This window comes from Dipodomys ordii, unplaced genomic scaffold (assembly GCF_000151885.1).
Source record: "Dipodomys ordii isolate 6190 unplaced genomic scaffold, Dord_2.0 Scaffold85, whole genome shotgun sequence".
NCBI classification, from domain to species: Eukaryota; Metazoa; Chordata; class Mammalia; order Rodentia; family Heteromyidae; genus Dipodomys; species Dipodomys ordii.
In genome coordinates this window covers 2,751,441-2,772,205 of record NW_012267301.1, presented here as the reverse complement: position 1 = coordinate 2,772,205, position 20,765 = coordinate 2,751,441, and the positions used below count along the sequence as shown (strand labels likewise).

Genomic DNA, 20,765 nt, shown 5'->3' with positions numbered 1-20,765 from the left:
AAAAAAAAAAAAAAGAACATGTATGCACACACCTCCCTCCAGGGAACTCTTACTCAGTTCCAGTCCCCATCGCCACTTCCTCAGGGAAGCCCTCCCTGATACCTCCCTCATCCCATTAGTAGAGGTCTCTTTCAAGCTCATATTTGTGTCCATCAGCTCTACACAGTTGCATTTAAGTAATAATTTCTGAAGTGGTTTAATTAATGTACAACATCTTTGTGTCAGATTGCGCACCCCATGAGGACAGAAGACAACAAAAAGTTCTGCCTGTGCTGTGTGCTGATCTCAGACTAGAGCTGGGACCAGAAAACCTGCTCAGGAAATACTTGTGGGATGGCTGCAAGGATCACAGAAGTCTTCTTCCCCTAGAACCCAAGGTCGTAAGATCCTCAACCTTCTCCAGCTCAGAAAGTGGCCCTGACCTCCAGACCCCACTTGACGGCACAGGAGACAGCCAGGCCCCACGGGGACCTAGAGAGCTAGAGGTGGAGCTCGGTGGGTGGGTGGCACTGTGTTCACCTGTGGTGGGGAGTTCCTGTGGAAAAGCTCGGAGGAAGTCAGGCCATGGGCAGCCTGTACGTGAGACAGGATGGGCTCAGGCAGAGGGCTTGCTCAGAGACCAGAAGTGGAAAAGAGAGAGACAGAGAGACTGGAGAGATGCAGAGAGAGAGAGAGACGGAGAAAACAAAAGAGCCAAGAAGCACAGCTGGTGTCTTCTTTCTGACCCTGAGCTGAAGGAGGAACCTGTGCTCTGTGTCCTGTAGGGGCTAGCCTGCGTGCATCTGTGCATGTGCATGTGTGTGCATGCATGAGTTTGTACGTGTGTGTGTGTGGTGTGTGCCTGCACGTGTGCACCCACAGGAAGGTACATGCTTGTGTGGTGCTCTGAGGGGCTGCTCTCAGACCCAGACTGCAGGTATGGCTGGCAGCAGTGCCAGTGTGGAGGGAAGCAGGAGGGAGGCAAGGAGGGAGGCTCTTGGAGTGTCAGTGTGGCTCAGCCTGTGCGGGGGCGGCTGTGCGGGGGTGGAGGGCTGCGGCATGCACCAGAACATGTGTCTGCCTGCCACTCTGCTGGCTTGCAGGGAGAGCCTGGAGAGGCTGTCCCTTCCCTTGCTCCTAAATCCCCCACCCCGGATCCTGCTTCCCCAACTCACAACCTTTGGCTTCTGGTCCTTGCATATCACGGCCTCTTAGCCCTGGCCTGGCCATTGCCTCTTTCTGTGGCTTTGGACAAATCTGCCCTCCGTGGGCTTTTGTCCATCTGTGCAATGCATGGACACTTGCTAGGGTCTATAGCTTCCTATGTCCTCTGCAGGAGTCGGCAGAGGGTAGCATAGCAACTCTAATGGGGCAGCCCCAGAGATGTGATTCCTATTGTACGGATTGTTACATTGAGGCACACAAAGGGCAAGTGACTCGCTCAAGGTAGCCCGGGAAGCTTTCAAGGCAGAGTCCTGATTAGAACATTTCAAGGCAGAATCCTGGCTGTTGGTGGTTCACCACTGTGATCCTAGCTACTCAGGGCTAAGATCTAAGGATAGCAGTTCAAAGCCAGCCTGTGCAGGGAAGTCCATGAGACTGTTATTTCCAGTTAGCTACTAGAAAGCCAGAAATAGAGCTGTGGCTCCAAGTGGTAGAGCACTAGCCTAGAGTACAAGGGAACAGCACCAGGGACAATGTGCAGGCCCTGAGTTCAAGCCCAAGACCAGGACACAGAAAGAGAGAGAGAGAGAGGGAGGGAGAGAGGGATGGAGGGAGAGGGAGGGAGAGGGAGGGAGAGAGAGAGGAGAGAGAGAGAAAGGAGAGAGAGAAAGGAGAGAGGGCGGGAGAGAGGGAGAGAAGGAGGGAGGGAGGGAGGAAGGGAAGGAGGGAAGAAAGGAAGAGAGAAGGAAGGAGAGAGCTCCACACACACACACCCCCAATCACACACATACACACACACACACACACACACACACACACACACACACAGGCACGCATCCCTAAAGGTCTCTACCCTCTCTTCCCTTGCTCATGGTCAAGAGGGAAGATATCCTCTAGCACAGTACCAGAGGGCCCCTGCTCAGAAGCCTCCCTGAGAAGACTGGTGGCTAGTGGCCTGGTCACCATGTCCCAAGCTGCCCTCTATTTCCTCCAGCCCTGGTCTGCCCATCTGTAAGATGGATGAGCAAGTCCCACCCACCTCCCTCAGGGATGAGCTGTGGACAGGGTGGAGCTGCTTCTCCCAGGCTGCAGTGCTGAAGGTGGGAAAAGTGACTAAGTAACAGAATCCAGATACACTGTGCTGTCCTTGGGTGGGGCACAGTGCTTCAGAACTGTCTCTCCAATAGACACTGCCCAGCTTTCTCCTAATGGCTTGCCAGCGAAGAGCAGGAAGGCTAAGTAATTCTAAGTTCCAAGAGAGGGCTTATGCACCAGGACCTGACCCCTAGTGTGGGTGCTGCCTCTGGTCATCCCTAGATGCCCTAGGTCACCCCTCGACAGCCCAGTCACGGATGGTGCAGGACAGGAGGCTCCCAGTGGGGCACAGAGCTCAGCTCAGCATCCAGCCCTCTCCTCCCTCTGTCATTGTGGCTAACCAGTGACACCAGCTTCCCCTCACCAGTGCTGCCTGAGTCAATTTCAGATCCTTGTTTCTAGAGAGAAAAGAGTGGGTTGAGCTCTCTCCTCCTTCTCTCTGCCTCTCTCAAGTAACAATCTCCTTCTGAGGCTCTTTCTGTTCAGCCCAGTGATTACCCGAGGCTGCAGGGCAAGTCTTTGCCTCTCTAACCTCTGTAAGCGGGGGCAGACCAACAGCCCAGGAAATAGCAAAGGCAGGAGGATGCTGACTCCCCCTCCCCTTCTCCTCCTGACCCCCTTCCTGAGTCCTTGTCTCCCCCCCACACCTCCATCAACCCCAGAATTCCTGGCTTTCTCAGGGATTCGAAACATCAGATAAGACTGAGTGCGCTGGGAGCCATGGCCTGGCTGTCCCAGTCCACTCTGCTCTGCTAGAGCTGGCATCAAAACCACTTCTAAGCAAATTCACACTCCTAGGGTTCAGGCTTCACCCTTGCCTTCCAGGGAAGGAGGAGAACTGGGGGAAGAGGGAGAGAGCTCATCTCTTTGCCTTAAAAGAGGGCCCAAAGGGTATATCAATGCGACAGTGACACTCACAAGACAATACATTGTAAATAACCCGTACAACTTGCGGAGGTGGGGGGGAATTGGGGGGAGGAGTGAAGTGGGAGAAAAATGAGGGAGGGGGTAACAAATTTGACAAGAAATGTACTCACTACCTTATGTATGTAACTGTAACCCCTCTGAACATCACCTTGACAATAAAACTAAATTTAAAGAGATGGGGGGTGGCATCCTAACCCATTAATGGATCTGGAATCAAATTCTTGGCTCTTCAGGGGCCCCACAGTCTGGTAGCATGTAGAAGCCCCAGAACCTCTTGCACAGGTCCCCTGCAGCCACAGCCCATGCTGCTTGTTCATCCTAACATAGTGAGCCTTACCCTGGACTTCTGGAAGCTCCGCCGTGACAAGCCAGAACTCACCAGGCGGGACTCTAGGGAGCTTCAGAGCATCGTTCCACCTGCAGCCTGCCAGTCCAGACCCCTGCTAGAGAGGAGCCAAAGGTCCCCATGTCCCCTTTTAAATACGCCCCCAGTCACTGTGTGGGTATCTGGGGTGGGCGCTGGAAAGGGATTCAGCCTCTGCATGGGGATGGTAGAACACTGGCTGGGAGGTTCAGGGACCATCAATGGAAGGGTAAAGCCTGCAGGCATCTTCAAAGCCTCCCCCACAGAAGAGGATCTGGAGCCTCCCTGCCAGCTCAGACAAAAGGTAAACATCTAGAAGGCTCCAGATGGATCTAGAAGGCCTTTCTAACTCTGCTCCATCCTTGAGGACAGTATCCACCCCAGCAGCAATGCCAGCTTGAGACCCACTATGCACGCACCAGACTCAAGGCTTCACACGTACCATCTCATTTAATCCCAACATCCCTTTCTGTCTCCAGTTTGCAGGTGGGTGTTGTAGCCAATACCATAGGGCTGAGGGTAGGGTGGGGCCACCTCTCCCTGCCCTCCTGGATGCTCCGACAGAAGCTGTTGTGCTGAGCAGGAGTCGCAGACCTGCTCCATGACAAGCCATGGCTTCTGTAACGCAGACGCTCTGCCAGCCACCTCGGCCCCTTCTCTCCAATACAAGCAGCCTTCACCCTGGGCCCACACACACAGCCTCCTGAGGTCCTGCAGTCTTCTGACACCGCATGTAACATTTTGTAGGCTTGTGCATTTTTTTTTCCTGGGGAATGTCAATTTAGACTTTCATCAGATTCCTGGAGGAATTTGTGACCTAAAAAAGGTTAAGAGCACTGATAGTTCTGGAAGGAAGAGGTCTGAAATTGATTGGATGAGGCCTGGTTATGCCTGCTACCCTCAGTTTTCCTGCTGTGGCCATGCACAGCATCCTCTCCCTTGAAGTTTTATTCCTTCCCTAGGGGCTGGACAGGCTTACCGAAGATCTCTCTGTCAAGTCACCTTACTAAACCCAAACCTGATGATACCCATCTCCTCCCTGGCCAAAACAGCACTTTGTTCTCACTTTGCATACTTGAGTCACATCCTCACTCCTCTCCGGGCTCTGTGACGCACTCCTGCCAGGACCCAGCCTGAGTATCTTCCTGAAGGACAGCTCCTGTCGATTCAGGGGATTATTGAACTCTTGGTGGATAATGGATGTTAGATGGAGAGGGTTCCTGGTTAAAGTTTAAGAGACAGCCCAAGTCAGCAGCCCTAAATACATCCCTGCCCTCACCTTCAGCACAAAGACAGACTTAGAAAGGCAGGAAGTCTGCAGACAAGAATGAACACACATCTGTGCAAGAGTATGTGTCTGCACAAGGGAACAAGTGTGTGTTTGTGTGTGTAGGTTTGGGGATAGGCTGGTTGTACAAGTGTGTGTGTGTGTGTATGTATGTGCAGGAATTCAGCTTATACGGCCATGGGTCTACCTCCCACACATATGCAGATACCAGCATGAGCTCACATATATGTACAACATACATATAAGTCCTGGAGTCCAGGACTCATATATGAACACACGCATACACACTCACATGCTCACACTAATGCCTTCCTGTGTGCGTGCTCCCAGTTTTCACCCAGATGTGCACACTGAGTCACCACTGTGTCCAGTCTCATGTGTGAGCTCTGACACACCCCAGGCCTCACACACATGTGCCTCCTGATGTGCATACACAGCTGTGACCTGCCACAGATGTGCACACACAGTGATATGTGTGCATCCTTCTCACCCATGCGAGCTAGCCAACAGCACATCCTGTCCGCTTGCACACACAAATATCTCTGCTGGGCACACTTGTATTTATAAGCTTTACACAAACATCTCTTCCTGGTGCACACATATGAATATTGGTACACTTCTTTTCAATGAGTGTAGCTCAGAGTCGGTTCTTATACAACAACATGATCGACTCCCCTTGAGAGTCATTTATAGCAGCACATATCAACCCCTTGGTGCACGCACATCCAGACCTGGCACCTGCATGCAGGCCCCCTGTCCCCCAACTCCTGCCGCTCCAGCAGGACCCAGAAGGACACTGGTGCTCCTTTTGACACGAGCACACTCCACCTCTAAACTGTGCCCAACCCTTGATACATCCCAGGACCTTCTACCAGCCTGCTTATGGGCATCTAGCAATCTTCTCCCAACAGGCACTCGCACCTCACTGGGTCACCCCAAGGTTTCCTCTCTTCTTGACCTCCGATCTTTCTTGCATTAACATCAGGGGCATAACAAAATGAGCAACTTTGCCACTGGACCACAGCTTATGTACACAACCCCACCATAGCCTGCAGATTGCCCTTCCCCTCCTCTTAACACCAGCCACTGGCATTTTAACCCCTCCTGCACCAGTGCCCTTGCTCATGGTAGGAGACAGAAAGAGGGAGGGGATGTGCTTACAGGATGAAGTTAGCAATCTGCACTGTGGCTGCACAATCAGCATCCTACCTAGAATATAGTGAGCTCTCCATCATTAGAGGGATACAAGTACAGAAGAGACTCTACCTTGAACCCAGCTGAATGAGGAGAAGCCCTTCTTACCCCCTGAGTTTCTAAGAATTTCTGTGTGCCCAGGTCATGTGTACTTGTGTGCATGCTAACACAACTGTCAACCTGTCCCCTTTATATACACATCTCTCCTGCTAGCTTGGCACATCTGCACTCACAAATGTCTCTATGCCTGACTGTGGACATCCTGTGCACATGCAAGCACCCCCAAACCATGCAGCCTGCCTGCCACTATGTGCCAAAGAGCTCTGAGCCTTGCAGGCACACCCTCAGCCCACCCAAGAGGCTGACCCTCTTCACCCTCCAGGACTCCCTGAGGCGCAACTCACTTTCCCAGTTCCTCGAAGAGCTGGTACTCTTCCGTGAAGCGAGTGCAGGTGATGGTGGCCATGCTAGCACTGGGGGCAGGCGAGGCTGGAGGATGGAGGACCAGGACTAGAATACTGCTGCCCTGCTTCCAGAACCAAGGGCCACTCGCCTGCCCGTGCTGCCGAGTGCGAATGAAGAACCGGCTTGACTGAAGAGCCTGGATCTTCTGAGCAGGGCACTGTGGCTGCTCACAGCCTCGCGAGCCTTCGTCAGCATCCAGGTCCCCATGGCAACCACCTCCGAAACGCCCTGTTCCCGTTGCCCCGGTAACTGCCTCCCCAACACCTGCCTGCCTTCCACTGTGAAACCTGCTCCCAGTCGCCCTGGCCCTACCTACCGCACATAATACCACAGGACTGCATGCATCCGGGGGCGATGGACCCAGCACCCCCCGAGGGTTAGGGGTTGAGGGGAGGTAGAAAAGAAAGACAGAGTAGAACAAACTTAGTCTCCAAGTAATCTCTCTTCTCACCTCCCCCATCTCCAACTATGGAGCCGATCTAGCAAATGGGATGGGATTAAGTGGGGCAAAGAGGCAGTTGCTATAGTAACGGCCAGTGGGTGCCACATTTTGGGATGGTCCTCAGGAAAGACAGGATGTAGTTACCCTGGCAACTTCATCTCCTCTGGAGAGACAGGTATTGCCCCGTTGCCCTGGCAACAGCTGGGCTCTAAGGTTTACAGGGAAATGATGACCAGTTCATCAGGATACCCTCTCTTTCCCCCTCTCCCTCTCTCCCTCTCTCTGCTCTGAAACTGTCTGTGATCCTCTCGGTGGTCTTTTTGTCTGATTGGTTTGTCCTCTACCTCAGTTTTTGCCACCTTTATCACTGTTCAGTGTCACTCTATCTTGGAGGAGACTGCAGAAAAGACCCCAGGACTCTGCTCCTCTTCATCTCTCACAGCCATGACCGTCAGGCCCCTCCTGAGACCTCTTCCAAGGCCTCTCCCCCACTCAGGCTCCCAGAGGGACCTGAAGATCTGGTCTCCTGGGGCCCATGTCCTAGTTTCTGCTTGTGCTTCAAGGCAAGGTAAAAGAAGCAAGAGGCAGCTGCAATGGCATGCACACAGCCCCGCCTACACAGGGCTTGGCCAGTGGCATGCACCTGCCTGCCTTGAAGTCTTCATTCCCAAATTCTCTGAGCACCTTCCCTACCAACCTCTCTTCTCCAGGTCACTAGCCATTCCTATGGCTATTTCACCCAGGACCAGGGGGTGGGGGAGGTAGTTAAGAAGAAAAGGAACTGGAGTTTAAGACTAAAGATTTTAATTCAAGTTCTGCTCTGCCATTTATTAGCTGTGTAACCAACCCTAGGCAAGCATTGGCCTCTTTGAACTTCCAGAGATTTTTTTGTTGTTTTGGGGTTTTTTTGTTGTTGTTGTTGTTCATTTCTCCAGTCCTCAGGGCCTTGGCCCTTTTGTGCACAAGCCTAGTGCTCTACCACTTGAGCTACAGATCCATTTATGGCTTTTTGGTGATTAATTGAAGATTAGGGGCTCATGGACTTTCCTGTCTAAGCTGGCCTCAGAGTGTGATCCTCAGATCTCAGCCTCCTGAATACCTGGGATTATATGTATGAGCCACTAGCTCCAATCTCCAGCTCCTCCTCCCTTTTTTTAATAATAGGGGAATCAATCTTCCTCTTAATCAGAGAAAGGCTGCAAAGATGGAGTGGCCTAAAGGTCATTGAAGGCCTTGGGGATAGGCAAGCATAAAGTTGTGTTTCAATTTCTAGAAGAGGAAAAGGAAGATTTAAAGAGGGACCACAATCATTCCCACACTATAGTTTAACCCTCCGCTCAAGAAAAGTGGCCTGGTAGGTCCCCTGCAGGCAGGATACACTGTGTGCCTCTGAGTATTCTCCAGCTCCATCAAGTCCATCCTGGGGGCCCTGGACACCTCCCAGGGGTCTCTGCCCCTCTGTCTGGGAGAAGAAGGAGTGAGCTCTCCATCAGCCGCTTCTCCTGGGAGGAAGAGGGAGGGTATGGAGGGGAAGGAGAGAGGCAGCAAGGGAGGAGGGTGATGCTTAGCCACTAATTGCACCATTACCACCTTCAGAAAAAGCAAAAACCACTCCGTTTTGTTTCTGTACACAATATGCTTCCCGCTTCTGACGCCAACGTGGCAATTCAGAGGCAGAGTGGAGAGGCCCGTGCTCGGGGGCCGCGCAGCTGGTGGGCAGCAGGCAGGGCACAGAACACCACGGCCAAGCTAGAGGGAGGAGGGGGCCGTGGGGAGTGGGGAAGGCAGCACTGCCGTGCTCCTTACCCAGACCTTCTCAACTGACTCCAGGCTGTCTCATCACCCTGGCCTCCATATATGGAAATGCTGCCAACAGCCTCAGTGTCCTGGAGACCCCAGCCATGGCCCAGTCAACGCAGTGTTCAGTCATTTAACTGCTGCGTGGCTTACAGGCTGGGTGATTTTGGATGAGTGTCCTAACTTCTCTGGACCTCAGTTTATTCATATGTAAAACTGGGTAATAATATCCCCTATTTGCCAGGTGCCAGTGGCTCACACCTGTAATCCTAGCTACTCAGGAGGCTGAGATCCAGGCAGGAAAGTCCTTGAGAGTCTTATCTCCAATTAACCACTCAGAAAACCAGAAGTGGTGCTGTGGCTCAAGTGGTAGAGTGCTCGCCTTGAGCTAAAGAGCTGAGAGACAGCGCCCGGGCCCAGAGTTCAAGCCCCACGACCGGTTTAAAAAAAAATTCTCTACCTAATTTAATTCTCTATCTCTGGGGATTAAATGACTGAACCACAGTGGCTAGCCTGCTGTATGTGCCCAATCCAAGGGAGCTGTCATCACAGAGGGCCTCAGGTCTTTCTCTGTCTTCTTTGAGCCATGGGAGCACACACTAATGCCAAGCCTTAGCACTATGGAGTGCTGTTTACTGGAGTTGAGATCAAGGTTGGGGCATTACCTTATCTTAGCCTCATCAGCTGAGATGAGAAATTCCTGTAAAACAAAAGCCCGGGGCTAGAAAAAGAAAAGGCCACTAGGATCTCCAGTTCATCAGGTGCCAACCAAATGATAACTTTGCTTCAAAGATCAATAAAATCTGCCAGGTGCTGGTGGCTCATGCCTGTCATTCTAGCTACTCAAGAGGCTGAGATGTGGGAATCGTAGTTTAAAACCAATCTGGGCAGGAAATTCTGTGAAACTCTTATCTCTAATTAAGCACCAAAAGAGCTGGAAGTGTAGCTGTGGCTCAAGTGGTAGAACACTAGCCTTGAGCAAAAAACCTCAAGGATAGAGTCCAGATGCTGAGTGCAAGCCCCAAGATTGGCGTGCATGCGCGTGTGTGCGTGCACGCACGCACACACACACCCACACACCAGTAAATTTGAATACTGTACCCTCTAAAATATCAGTAAACAGGGGCTGCGTGTGCAGCTCCATGTTAGAGCACTTGCCTAGCACACATGAGGACTTGGCTTTAATCCTTAGCATGGCAGGAAGAGTGAGTAAAATACTAAGTAAATGGCCATAGGGCTGAATTAATAGAAATGTAACATTCTGAGCAAAGGAGGTGATAGGCCTGCCTGGCCTGGAGCTAGCCTGACTGCCATTCCTTCTCCCTCTTCTCCTGGTGAAATAGAGCAGTTCAGAAGTTAGCAGCATTTTAGGGGATGATTTGAAGTCATAGAGGGAAGGTGTTGTGGTTCAAGCCTGTCATCTTAGCTACTCAGGAGGCTGAGATCTGAAGGTCATGGTTAGAAGCCAGCCTAAGCAGAAATATCGGCAAGATTCTTATCTCCAATTAACCAGCAAAACGCTGGATGTGGAGGTGTGGCTCAAGTGGTAGAGTGCTAGCCTTTAGCAAAAAAAAAGCTAAGGGAGAGGGTCCAGGTCCTGAGTTCAAGCTCTAGTATACACACACACACACACACACACACACACACACACACACACAATGGCATGGAGAAAGTGTACATGGCCAACTCCCTCCCTGCCTCTGACAGAGATCATGAGGGAAATCAATGTGCCAGTGGGAGGCAGAACCAACTCAGCTTTCGCCCCACCCAGCACCCGGTCTGCTGTTCTTCATTCCAACTCTCCCTCCTCTTTCTTGTCTTTTTTTCTTCCTCCACTCCCTTGTCTCCCTTCCTCCCCAGTCCTCCTTACCCAATCCTTCTCACATCTGCTCTTGCTCCATCTCCCCTCCTTTCTGTTTCTTGCTCTCTGACACTTTTCTCCCCTTTGAAAGTGGTGCTGGGGGATGGGCAGGTCTCAGGGGCCATCTGACGATGGAAATCACTGGACAGGGGGAAAGGGAGAAATTGAGGAAGATGAGGAAGACACCTCCTTGACACATAAATGTAAACGACCCCTGAGTCTTCTAGATCCTAATGTAGGGGTTCTAGCATTGCCCATGATGGACACCCCCACCCTGCAGAGAAGGCCTGCTGCTACCTCACCATTTCCCTGTACCCGCAAGGCTGCAGCTGTGCATGGTTGTGGCCAGCAATGAGGAGCTAGCCAGGCTGCGTGGCGCTGAATGAGCTGATGATTGCATCAGGAGGATTGTTCCTGCCAGACGCCCCAGTCCCCAGGGCCATGGCAGGCACGTGTGCCCCTGTCTGCACCATGTGCACTGTACTCAAAACAGGCTGGTGTGCACAAGCTAGTGGGGGGGGGGGCAGGGGGGGAATGAAGGGGGGGAAGTGGACGAAAAGAGGGAAGGTGGCCTGCCCTGGAGGTTGCTGAGTTAGGCCTGACATGCTGGCATACAAGCAGGAAGTATGCTTGATGACAGGAGATCTGGCTGAGTTCCTGAGTGGATGATCAGAGTTCTGATGGCATTGTGGCAGCCAAATCAAATCCTACCTCCCACAGATCACTTGTGTGTTCACATGCATCACAGGGTCCTGCAGGGGCCAAGCAGGGACCACAGAAAGCGTGCCATCTGAAGGGTCCTCCTGGGGCATGTCCCATTAACAGCAGCAATGGTGCAGAATCAGTGGGGAAGTGGGCCAGGAGAGAAACGATCCTGCCGAGGGTCGGGATGAGGGGTGAGTAGATTAATGCTGTGCAATGAGTGGTGCCAGACTGAGAGCAGAGGGGGAAAGCAGGGGTCTGAGGACAGCACTGTCTTCTGAAGTGCCCCCAGAAGAATTCCTCCCTATAGTGGAGAGTAAAGAGAGACAGAAGACAGGGGATGATGCCTGCTGAGTCAGGGGCTGTGTGCCATGCTCTGCAGTTAGAGGATCAGCGTTCTGGTGACAGGTGAGCTGGCAAGGTCTTCTCCCCCAGTGGGGTCTCTGCTTCTGTCCAGGAAGGTAGGGACAAAATACCCATTATTTGCTTTCAAGGACCTAAAGAGTAGCCATCCTATTTCAGTCAGGCCCTGTGCTAAGCAATCTGCATATTGTTCTCTTTAGAGCTCACAGAAACACATGGGCAGTGACAGTGACTACCCATCCAAGGCCATGTGGTCTGGAACCAAGCAACTCCAGCAATCCTATCCTGGGTCAGCAAGCCTCCACCAGGGTTGGGAAGGCCTAGAGAACCAACATGATCCCACAGATAAGAATCAAGGCCAATGGAGGGAAGACTGTTGTTTCATAACTGCACAAAGTCAGGGACACTGAGGACAACCCTGAGTTCTTGGCTCCCAGAACAATGCTCTTTCTCTTGCTTGGGATTTCCTCCCTTCTTGGCATGCAAGGGTTCTTGCTTACATCTTAAGTAAGCCACTGAGCACTGAGAGCAGAAACTACTGCCCAGGCAGCTATGAAGGACTAGTCATCAAACCCAGCTCTTTGCAGCCAGGACCCAGCATGGGACAGACTGTTACCTGGCTGGAATCCCTCTAGCTAACAGGTCTGCTGCCACTAGGCTCAGCCAAGGAAGAAGCAAGGGGCACCAGCAGGTATCTTGGGCCCTTCTTCCTCAGACCCCTGGATGCCATTCCTCTTCTTTCCTCCTCAGTGGCTCTGCTGGTCAAAGCACATGCCCAGAAGTGCCAGCCAGGGGCCTGGCACAAAGGGCCAGGATAGATGAATAGTCTAGATGGCTAGACAGAACCTCTCAGAACAATGTCACAGGAGAGATCCTCCACCACAGCTAGCCGAGCCAGCTTCTTGCTCTCAGGACCAGGTTGTAAGCCAAAGTTTGAGTCAGGGTTCACTGCGTGCCAGTGTCTGGGGTGAGGAGGACTCTCAAGTCAGGTGAGAACAGGGCCATGTTTCTTTTTAGGGAAAAGACACCAGCTTATCCCCAGCTGGTCTACATGGTTTGGGGCCAGGTTGGCCACAAAGAAGAGATCTTGGAGCCCCCAGTGAACCATAGAAAGATTATTTATGGCCCTGCTCTTGGATCCTAAAAGTCAGACACCATAAGAAAGGAAGTGGAGGCTGGGGCTGGAGCTTGGGCAACTTGGGCAAGACCAACTCAGCAGGCCACTGAGGAGCATCCATGAGATGCCACAAGCCTGAAGTTGCATGGAACCCTGGCTACACATGTTTGGTTGGCCTTGCGTGAACATCTGGAGCAAACAGGAGTATCCTGAGCAGCGGGCAAAGTGGGCAGCTCACAATCTGACTTGTTCAGAGCCTCTCTCCTGAGCTGGTAAAGATGCTGGGATCCCTGAGGCCTGTGCCAGCCCCAGCTCTTGCCCTGGCAGTCAGGTATCAACACTACAGAGGCAGAGAAAGGCTCCAGATGAGGGACATGAGAAAAGAAAAATAAAATAAAATAAAAAACCAGAACACAATGGTCTCCTCATTCTGCAACCCAGGCCAGACCCTTGCTCCAGGACTCAGTTGCTGCCATGAGGATGCAAATTTGCCACCAACAGACAAATCCCCACTGCACCGCACCCATCCCACCCCACCCCACCCATCCCGCTCATCCACAAGCTGACGAGTCCTAACAGGCCTCCTTTGCCAGTGACAAAAATAACTATTTTCAAAATTCACAGCAGGGCCTTCGCCTACACACACTGTGCCGACTGGAACCTGAAGGGAGCTATGCAGAGCGCAGTGTACGGATGGAGCTGTGTTAGGCAGCAAGTAGGCTTTGCAACCCCCACACCTCTCCTCCCCACCGCTTAGCTGAGCCCCCTAGATGCACATACACAGTAGCACTCAGACTGGCCATGTAGAAAGGGCTCTTAGATCATCCTGCACACAGGACACTCCTGAGGCCCAGAGAGGGTCAGTAAATCTATGGCAGGGCTTCCATGAATCCTAACTCCTGGTCAGGATGGCCACATGCTCTGCCATTCACTAGACAACCATGCATGTGTGGGCCCAAGGACGCACATGCCCCAAGAAAGGTGCTCACACACAGTGCTGTGTCCTCGCCTCTGTGGAATGACACTTTAATCAAGTGACAGGCACCTCCTCAGCCATTACCATGGCCAGTCTTCTGTGAGGTAGGCAGTTCCAGGACCATCATCCCCATTTATAAGTAGGGAAACTGAGGTCCAGGGGACAAGGATGACACCCCAGGTCAAAAGAGGTGATTGGTTCAGAGGCTCTCTTTTCACAGCTATTTCCACCACCCTTAAAACCGCAGCCACTGAGGGCACAGCCAGCTTCACTGGGTGCTGGGGAACAGAAATAAAAGCCTTCCAGCATAGCTTCCCTTACCATCTGGCCCCAGGACGGGCCTAGGCACTAAAGGCCCCAGAAGGGCAACCTTCCCACGCAGTGCCTCCTCCCTCAACTCTGAAAGAGTTCCCCTAACAAAGTGGTCAGATGGCATCTGGTGCTGCTGGCATAGGAGGAGGCAAGGCCTTCCATCAGCTGTCAGGTGGTGAGGCCAGCCAGAACCCCCACCGTGGCCCCAAGCAAGTCACAGAGCTCATCTCCCAGATGAGGCGATGGGCTGAAAGCTGACCGAGGTCACCTGAGGTCACGGAGCGAGTCAGTGGACAGGCAGGACAGGGTCCTGAGCAGTCTGGTTCATTTCCACTCTCTTCAACTGTGGGGTTTAGCACCCTCCTTTTCCCCTTAGAAGGAGGCTTGACCTCCCTAAGAAGGTGCAGGGCCAGGCTGCAGTGGGGGGGAGTGCTGTAGGGGACCCGAGATCCCTGCCACCACTACCCCCCTTCCCCCCCCATCAAATCCGATGGGACATCAGCCTGGTGTTGAGTTTACGGAAAAAAGATCGAAGCTTGCAGATCTTGCATTTTTTCTTGCGGCGACCCCGGGAGAAGCTGCGAGCCCTGCTTTCCTCTTCCTCCTCTTCATCATCATCATCATCACTGGCCCAGGGCCCCCATGCACCCCCATTGAAGTCAGGATGGGCCCGGGGATTCTCAGCAGGGTAGCGTACAGGGATCGCAGTGCGGTTATAATCAGCGAGGCGGGCCAGCAGAGTTCGTACCACGTCGGGCCGCTGGCCAGCTAGGTCCTCCCGTTCGTAAGGGTCAGCACTGATGTTGAAAAGCCATACAGCCTGGCGAACGCTGGCCATCCGCTCCAGGTTCCACCAGCTGCCAGGGAAGGCAGCCAGTGTCTGCGGTGGGATCCAATCACCACAGCCAGGATCTCCTGTCAGGAGCTTCCACTCACCTACACGGATGGCAGCTTGCACAGCAGTGTTCCAGATGCCAAAGCCACCCTCTAGGGATCCATATCGGGCATGGTTGTAGAGGGGGTCAATATTGTGCAGGATCTCTGTGCGTGGTGAGGCCCGGCCCTCACTGATGGCTGACCACACATCATAGCCATCCAACCCATCGGCTGCTGATGCAGTGCCCCCTGCCAGGCCTACCAGGGTTGGGTACCAGTCAGTGATATGCACCAGTGCCCGGCTGGTCCTTCGCTTTCGCTTGAGCAGGGGGCTGTGGACAAAGCCCAAACCCCTCACACCACCTTCCCAGTAAGTGCCCTTGCGTCCTCGGAGTGGCCAGTTGCTGCCTCCTGAGAAAGTCTGGCCACCATTATCACTGGAGAAGATTATGACACTGTTGTTATAGAAACCGTAGCGCTTAAGGGCCCAGGTGATGTTGCGCACAGCCTCATCCATGCAGGTCACCATGGCTGCGTATTTCCGCCGGGCCACGTTGCCCATGGTGCGGTAGCGGTACAGGTACTCCCGAGGTGACTGCAGGGGGGTGTGGACCGCTTGGAAGGCCACGTACAGAAACAGAGGCCGCCGGGGGCTGTGGTTTGCCAGGATGTGGCTGGCACGCTGGGCATACAGCATGGTGGAGTACTGGCCACTGAGCCCCCAGGCCACATTCTCCCCCTCATGTAGGTCAAAGCCACATACCCCCGGGCCATCGCAGTTGTCATAGGTATAGTAGTCCACGTTGCCAGTGAGCGAACCCAGGAAGGTGTCAAAGCCCCGGCGGGTGGGCAGGCACTCCTTCCGGTAAAAGCCCAAGTGCCACTTGCCCACCATGTGGGTGGAGTATCCTGCCTCCTGCAGCTTCTGTGGCAGGGTCACCTGGTCCAGAGGCAGGCAGTTGGGCTGCCGTGGGCGGATAATGGAGTGCTGCAATCCGGTATGGATCTGGTACCTGGTGGAAGGGGGGCAGAAATCAAAGGTAAATCATAGACCGTTCTTCTTCCCACCAACCAACCCCCAATACCACCCAGATATGGCCTTTGGTCCAGTGCCAGCAAAGACAGTAACAATCAGCACCAAGTATTAACTAATTGCCTCTAATGCACTCCCTCACTGAATCCTCAAATCAATGGAAGTAGGTGTCATTGTTATTTTACAGATAAAATTGAAGCTCAGAATAGTTAAGCCATTTGCTCAGAATCACACAGCTAGGAAGGTGAGTGAGCACTTAACGATAATGAAAACTGAGCCAGGTGTGGTGGTATGTACCAGTAATCTTCACTACTAGAGAGATGGAAACGAGAGGGTGATGAGTTTGAGGCCACACTGGGCAAAGGGAGCAGCAAGACCCTGTTTCAAAAACAAAAAGGCACTGGGACCAGTGGCTCATGCCTGTAATCCTAGTAGCTAGGAGGCTGAGATCTGAGGATTGTGGCTCAAAGCCAGCCCAAGCAGGAAAGTCCGTAAGATTCTTATCTCCAATTAATCACAGAAAAGGTGGGAAGTGTCACTGTGGCTCAACTGGCAGAGCACTGGCCTTGAGCAAAAAGGAGCTCCAGGGCAGTGCCCAAGGCCAGAGTTGGAGCCCCTGGACAACTGACAAAAAAATGGCTAGAGTCATGGCTCAAGTAGTAGAGAATCTGCCTATTATTTGCAAAACCCTGGGTTCAGTCCCAGCAGTGCAAAATAACATTAACAACAAAAATAGCTAATACCAAGCAAACACTACGTGCTCAGCAGTTCCTTAAATCTTCACCAAAACTAAATCCTACATGTTATTATTCCCAGTCCCCAACTTGCAAAACTGAGGCCCAGAAAATCAAATCACAGCTGCAGTTGGGGTAGGCTTTGTATTCCAAGTTATCCACCTCCTGACTTCAGAATCCCTGAACTCTAAGTTTCTATCTAATTTGTTATGGAGCCTGTAGCAAGTACTCCTCTCACAGGCAAATTCCTAGTCACTCTTGAAAGTCCATCCTAAATGCTACCACTGCTGTAGCATCTCACATGACTCTGAAAGAATGAGTCATTTTTTTTCTAGGTTCTCCTACCATTTAGGGCACATCACCATCATCCTACTTGGCTATGAGATTATACTCAATTGTACAAGCTCCTGGGCCCATTGATAGTTGAAAGGACTGTCATTTACATAGCTTTGTGTTCCTAGCAGCCCAGTGATGCTTAGGCAGTTACTTATGGAATGAATGAATGGTTAAATGAATGAATGGATGGATAATGGATGAGTGAATGAGTGAGTAAATGAATGGTGATACTCCAAGGGCTTTAAAGCCAGAAAGGAAACAACTCTTATGCTTTATTTATCTACTTTTTAAATTTTTCTATCTGAGGGGCTGGGAAGGTGGCTCAGTGGTAGAGTGCTTGCCTTGCATGCTCAAGGCCCTGGGTTCTATTCCTCAGCACCACATAAGCAAAAAGAAAAAAGCCGGAAGTGGCGCTGTGGCTCAAGTGGTAGAGCGCTAGCCTTGAGCTGAAGAGCTGAGGGACAGCGCCCAGGCCCAGAGTTCAGGCCCCACAACCGGACCCAAAAAAAAAAAGTTTTTCTATCTGAAATTCGGACTAGAATTTTCTCTTTTTTTGGGGGGGGTCCAGTTGTGGGGCCTGAACTCTGGGCCTGGACACTGTCCCTCAGCTCTTCAGCTCAAGGTGAGTGCTCTACCACTTGAGCCACAGCGCCACTTCCGGCCTTTTTTTCTGCTTATGTGGTGCTGAGGAATCAAACCCAGGGCCTCATGCATGCAAGGCAAGCACTCTACCACTGAGCCACCTTCCCAGCCCAGGACTAGAATTTTCTATCTGATGCTATATAGCATTGGCAGGTGCCCTACCACCCAACCTATACCTCCAACACCTCATCTGCTTTTTAAATTTTTTGTTGTTGTTGTTGGTCGTAGGACTTGAACTCTGGGCCTGGGCCCTGTCCCTCAGCTCTTCAGCTCAAGGATAGTGTTCTACCACTTGAGCCACAGGACCACTTCCAGCTTTTTCTGTTTATGTGGTGCTGAGGAATCGAACCCAGGACCTCATGCATGTGAGGCAAGCACTCTACCACTGAGCCACCTTCCCAGCCCTAATCTGCTTTTTTAAAAAGAAACTAAGGTCAGATGTGGGAAGGCCCTTGCCTGATGTCACTCGGTAGTCAGGGACGGAACTAAAATTTGAGCATAAATCCAAGCAGTCTGGACACTCTCTCTCCACATGAGGCATCAGTTTGTTGTGTGTATGAGTGAGCTAGCTGGAATGGGAAATCTCTCTAAGACCTGCCCCGTTCCCAAGTTTTATGAGACTGGCTCCACGTGCCTGCTATGAGCTCCTGCGGCCTCTCAACCCAGGTCACAAGCACAGGCAAACACCCTGAGGCAGAAGTAAATGAAACAATCCTGAATTCCTGTTACTTGTTCCCATCTTCCCCCTTCTATGGCCAAGGCCCTATATGATCTGGTATCATAGGATATCTTAAAACGCCTCAGAATAAATACAAAGCCTGAAACTTCACAAATGTGTCAGAATCCCACACTCTCCCCCCTTTCCACCCACCCCCTGCCCCGAATCCAAATTTGCCTAAGTCTTGACATCTTCAGCCCATCCCTAGGGGCTCTGCTTATGTTTCCTTTTTAACACTATGTGCCACATACATATATTATCTCCAATCCTTATTTTAAAAACTGATGGCTCATTGCTGTAATTCTAGCTGCTTAGGAGACTAAGATCTGAGCATCACTATTCAAAGCCTGCCCAGGCAGAAAAGTCCACGAGACTCTTACCTCCAACTGACTAATAAAAACCTACAAGCAGAGCTACAGCTCAAATAGTAGAACATGCGCTTTGAGCAGAAAAATCTAAGAGACGGTGCCCAGGACCTGAGTTCAAGCCCCAGTATCAGCACGCACACGCACGCATTTGTGGTGCTGAGGAATCGAACCCAGGGCATGTGAGGCAAGCACTCAACCACCGAGCCACCTTCCCAGCCCCCAAAGCCCTTTTGCAAGTGAGTGCAATAAGCAATTTTGGCTCTCTCCAGTTTCATCAAGCATAAGAACTGGATGCATGTGCAAACAGGAAGGAGTCAGAGCCTGCTACAGAAAGGCAGATGCTGCTTGGTGCCATGCAGTACACAGCTAACTTCACAGATCAAGGGGCTGGAGTGTTGCCCTGTTGGCTGCTCATTCCATTGCTTAAATGGAGTCACCACTCTCTAAGGAGAGAAACGCTAACTATTGTAAAACTTGCAGCAGGCAGCTCCCTTCTTCCTCTCTTCAGGAGATTGGTCAATGTCCAGTGTGTTTGATCACTACCGTGGGCCTCAGCTGTAAAAGCATCCTCACCCACCTTCTTCCTCTCTCTCTCTCTTCTTCATCCTCTTAATTCCTGGATCCAAATGCTGAGTGTCAGCTCAAAGGAAGGGAGGGCACCACCATTCCATTTCTAACTCTGCTCAGCCCTTGAACTCTCAGACCTCTCTCCTACAGACACAATTTGGATTCAAGGGCAGCAGGACTCAGTTTCTCCCATCCAGGAAAAAGGGAAAACTAGGGTTCTAGGTCCTGAGCTCATACAAATGGCTTTGGGTGGAACTTGGAGAAAGCATGCCTTGGCCTCTTTCCAAGGTGGATTAGCTCAACCCTGCCAAAGGCTTTTCTCCTAAGTGGCCAGATCTTGCCTTCTACAACCTCCCTCCTGTTTTCTTGCTCTTTTAATCCTGTAACCCAGTGCCCCGCTGGGGAGAAAGTAGCACATCTGGGATTCCCAGCCAATCCGCGAGGATTCTGAAGTTGAAAAATAGAACCTTGGGCAAGTGAGCAGCTAACCTAAGGGTCCACGGGTCAGCGCATCCCTCTGCCACCAATCAATTCTTTGGGCTTCACCCAACTTAATCACTGAACTGTGGGGACCCAAATCCTTCCAGTCCTCTGCAAGCTGCTGCTTACTGACAGCCAAGCAGCAAGTTATGACAGGCAACTCATTCTTCACTCACAGCTTATTTAAGACCAAAAAGTTCCTCCTCTTATCTTAAAGACAAGGAACGTGAGGCTCAGGGAAGTGAAGTGACTTGTACAGAGGCTGGTTCTTTCAATAGACGGAGCTTTCAAAATAAATGTCAAGGGTTGCCATGTTTTTCTAACAAAGGAATGACCAGCTGTCTCCTCCACATCGGGTAGAATGTATGCGTCCTAGAACGAGAGAGAGGAAAAGAGAGAGAAAGAGAGTATGCTCAACGATGACCAGATGCATTCACTGTTATGGTGGGTCACGGAAGTTGTTGACCAGAGAAGACTTAGGAACTTAGCAATGAACTCAGCAGCTACATGGAGGCAAAATTAACCCATCGTGCAGGTTTTCCAGGTCCTAACGTGAGATTTGGGGGAAGGGAAGTCGGGGTGAATGGGCCTTGGCCACCCGTCCCGTCGCACACGTACCTGCCGGTGAGGAGCTGGCTCCGGGAAGGCGTGCAGATGGGCTGGATGTAATAGTTCTCTAACTTGACGCCCTCGGCCGCCAGCCGGTCCAGCGTGGGGGTCTCGATGTCAGACCCATGGTAGCCCACGTCGTGGTAGCCCTGGTCGTCGGTGAGGATGAAGATGATGTGGGGAGGCTGGGGCGGAGCGGTGGAGGGCGGCTCCGCGTCCGTCTCCCCTGGCCCATCAGCCACGAGGCTCGGCTTGGCCCAGTCCCAGGACAGGTAGCCGAAGCTGAGCAGGCTGACCAAAGAGAAGCCGGTGAGGGCGTGCATGGCCGGGCCGCGCTCGCGTCCCGGGGCGCGCCG

The 20,765-nt window shown here is 52.1% G+C and overlaps 2 protein-coding genes across 3 annotated transcripts in view; both read right to left on the bottom strand.

Moving 5' to 3' along the window:
* The window catches only part of Camk2a (calcium/calmodulin-dependent protein kinase II alpha), a 65,120-nt gene extending 58,436 nt beyond the window's left edge, over positions 1–6,684 (bottom strand). The window contains exon 1 of one of the 2 annotated variants that reach the window (XM_013025509.1): positions 6,416–6,684. In XM_013025509.1, coding sequence (XP_012880963.1) covers positions 6,416–6,477 — 62 coding nt within the window. In that variant the 5' untranslated portion in view covers positions 6,478–6,684. The remainder of the gene's footprint in view (positions 1–6,415) is intronic. The other variant, XM_013025510.1, reaches the window with a different exon arrangement.
* Positions 4,675–20,759, bottom strand: Arsi (arylsulfatase family, member I). Its single transcript, XM_013025508.1, has 4 exons — positions 20,419–20,759; positions 14,509–15,935; positions 10,650–10,658; positions 4,675–4,685 (listed from the first exon to the last, which is right to left on the bottom strand). Exons 1-2 carry the CDS (start codon positions 20,730–20,732, stop codon positions 14,528–14,530), a joined length of 1,722 nt encoding a protein of 573 aa, XP_012880962.1. The 5' UTR covers positions 20,733–20,759; the 3' UTR covers positions 4,675–4,685; positions 10,650–10,658; positions 14,509–14,527.
* Between the last annotated feature and the right edge of the window lie 6 nt (positions 20,760–20,765).

Excerpts from the sequence above, each read along its gene's own strand:
- Arsi (XM_013025508.1), bottom strand. The coding sequence starts at position 20,732 with ATGCACGCCCTCACCGGCTTCTCTTTGGTCAGCCTGCTCAGCTTCGGC. Across the intron at positions 15,936-20,418 it reads AGCCAGCTCCTCACCGGCAG|GTACCAGATCCATACCGGAT; the intron begins GTACGTGTGCGA and ends CCCTTCCACCAG.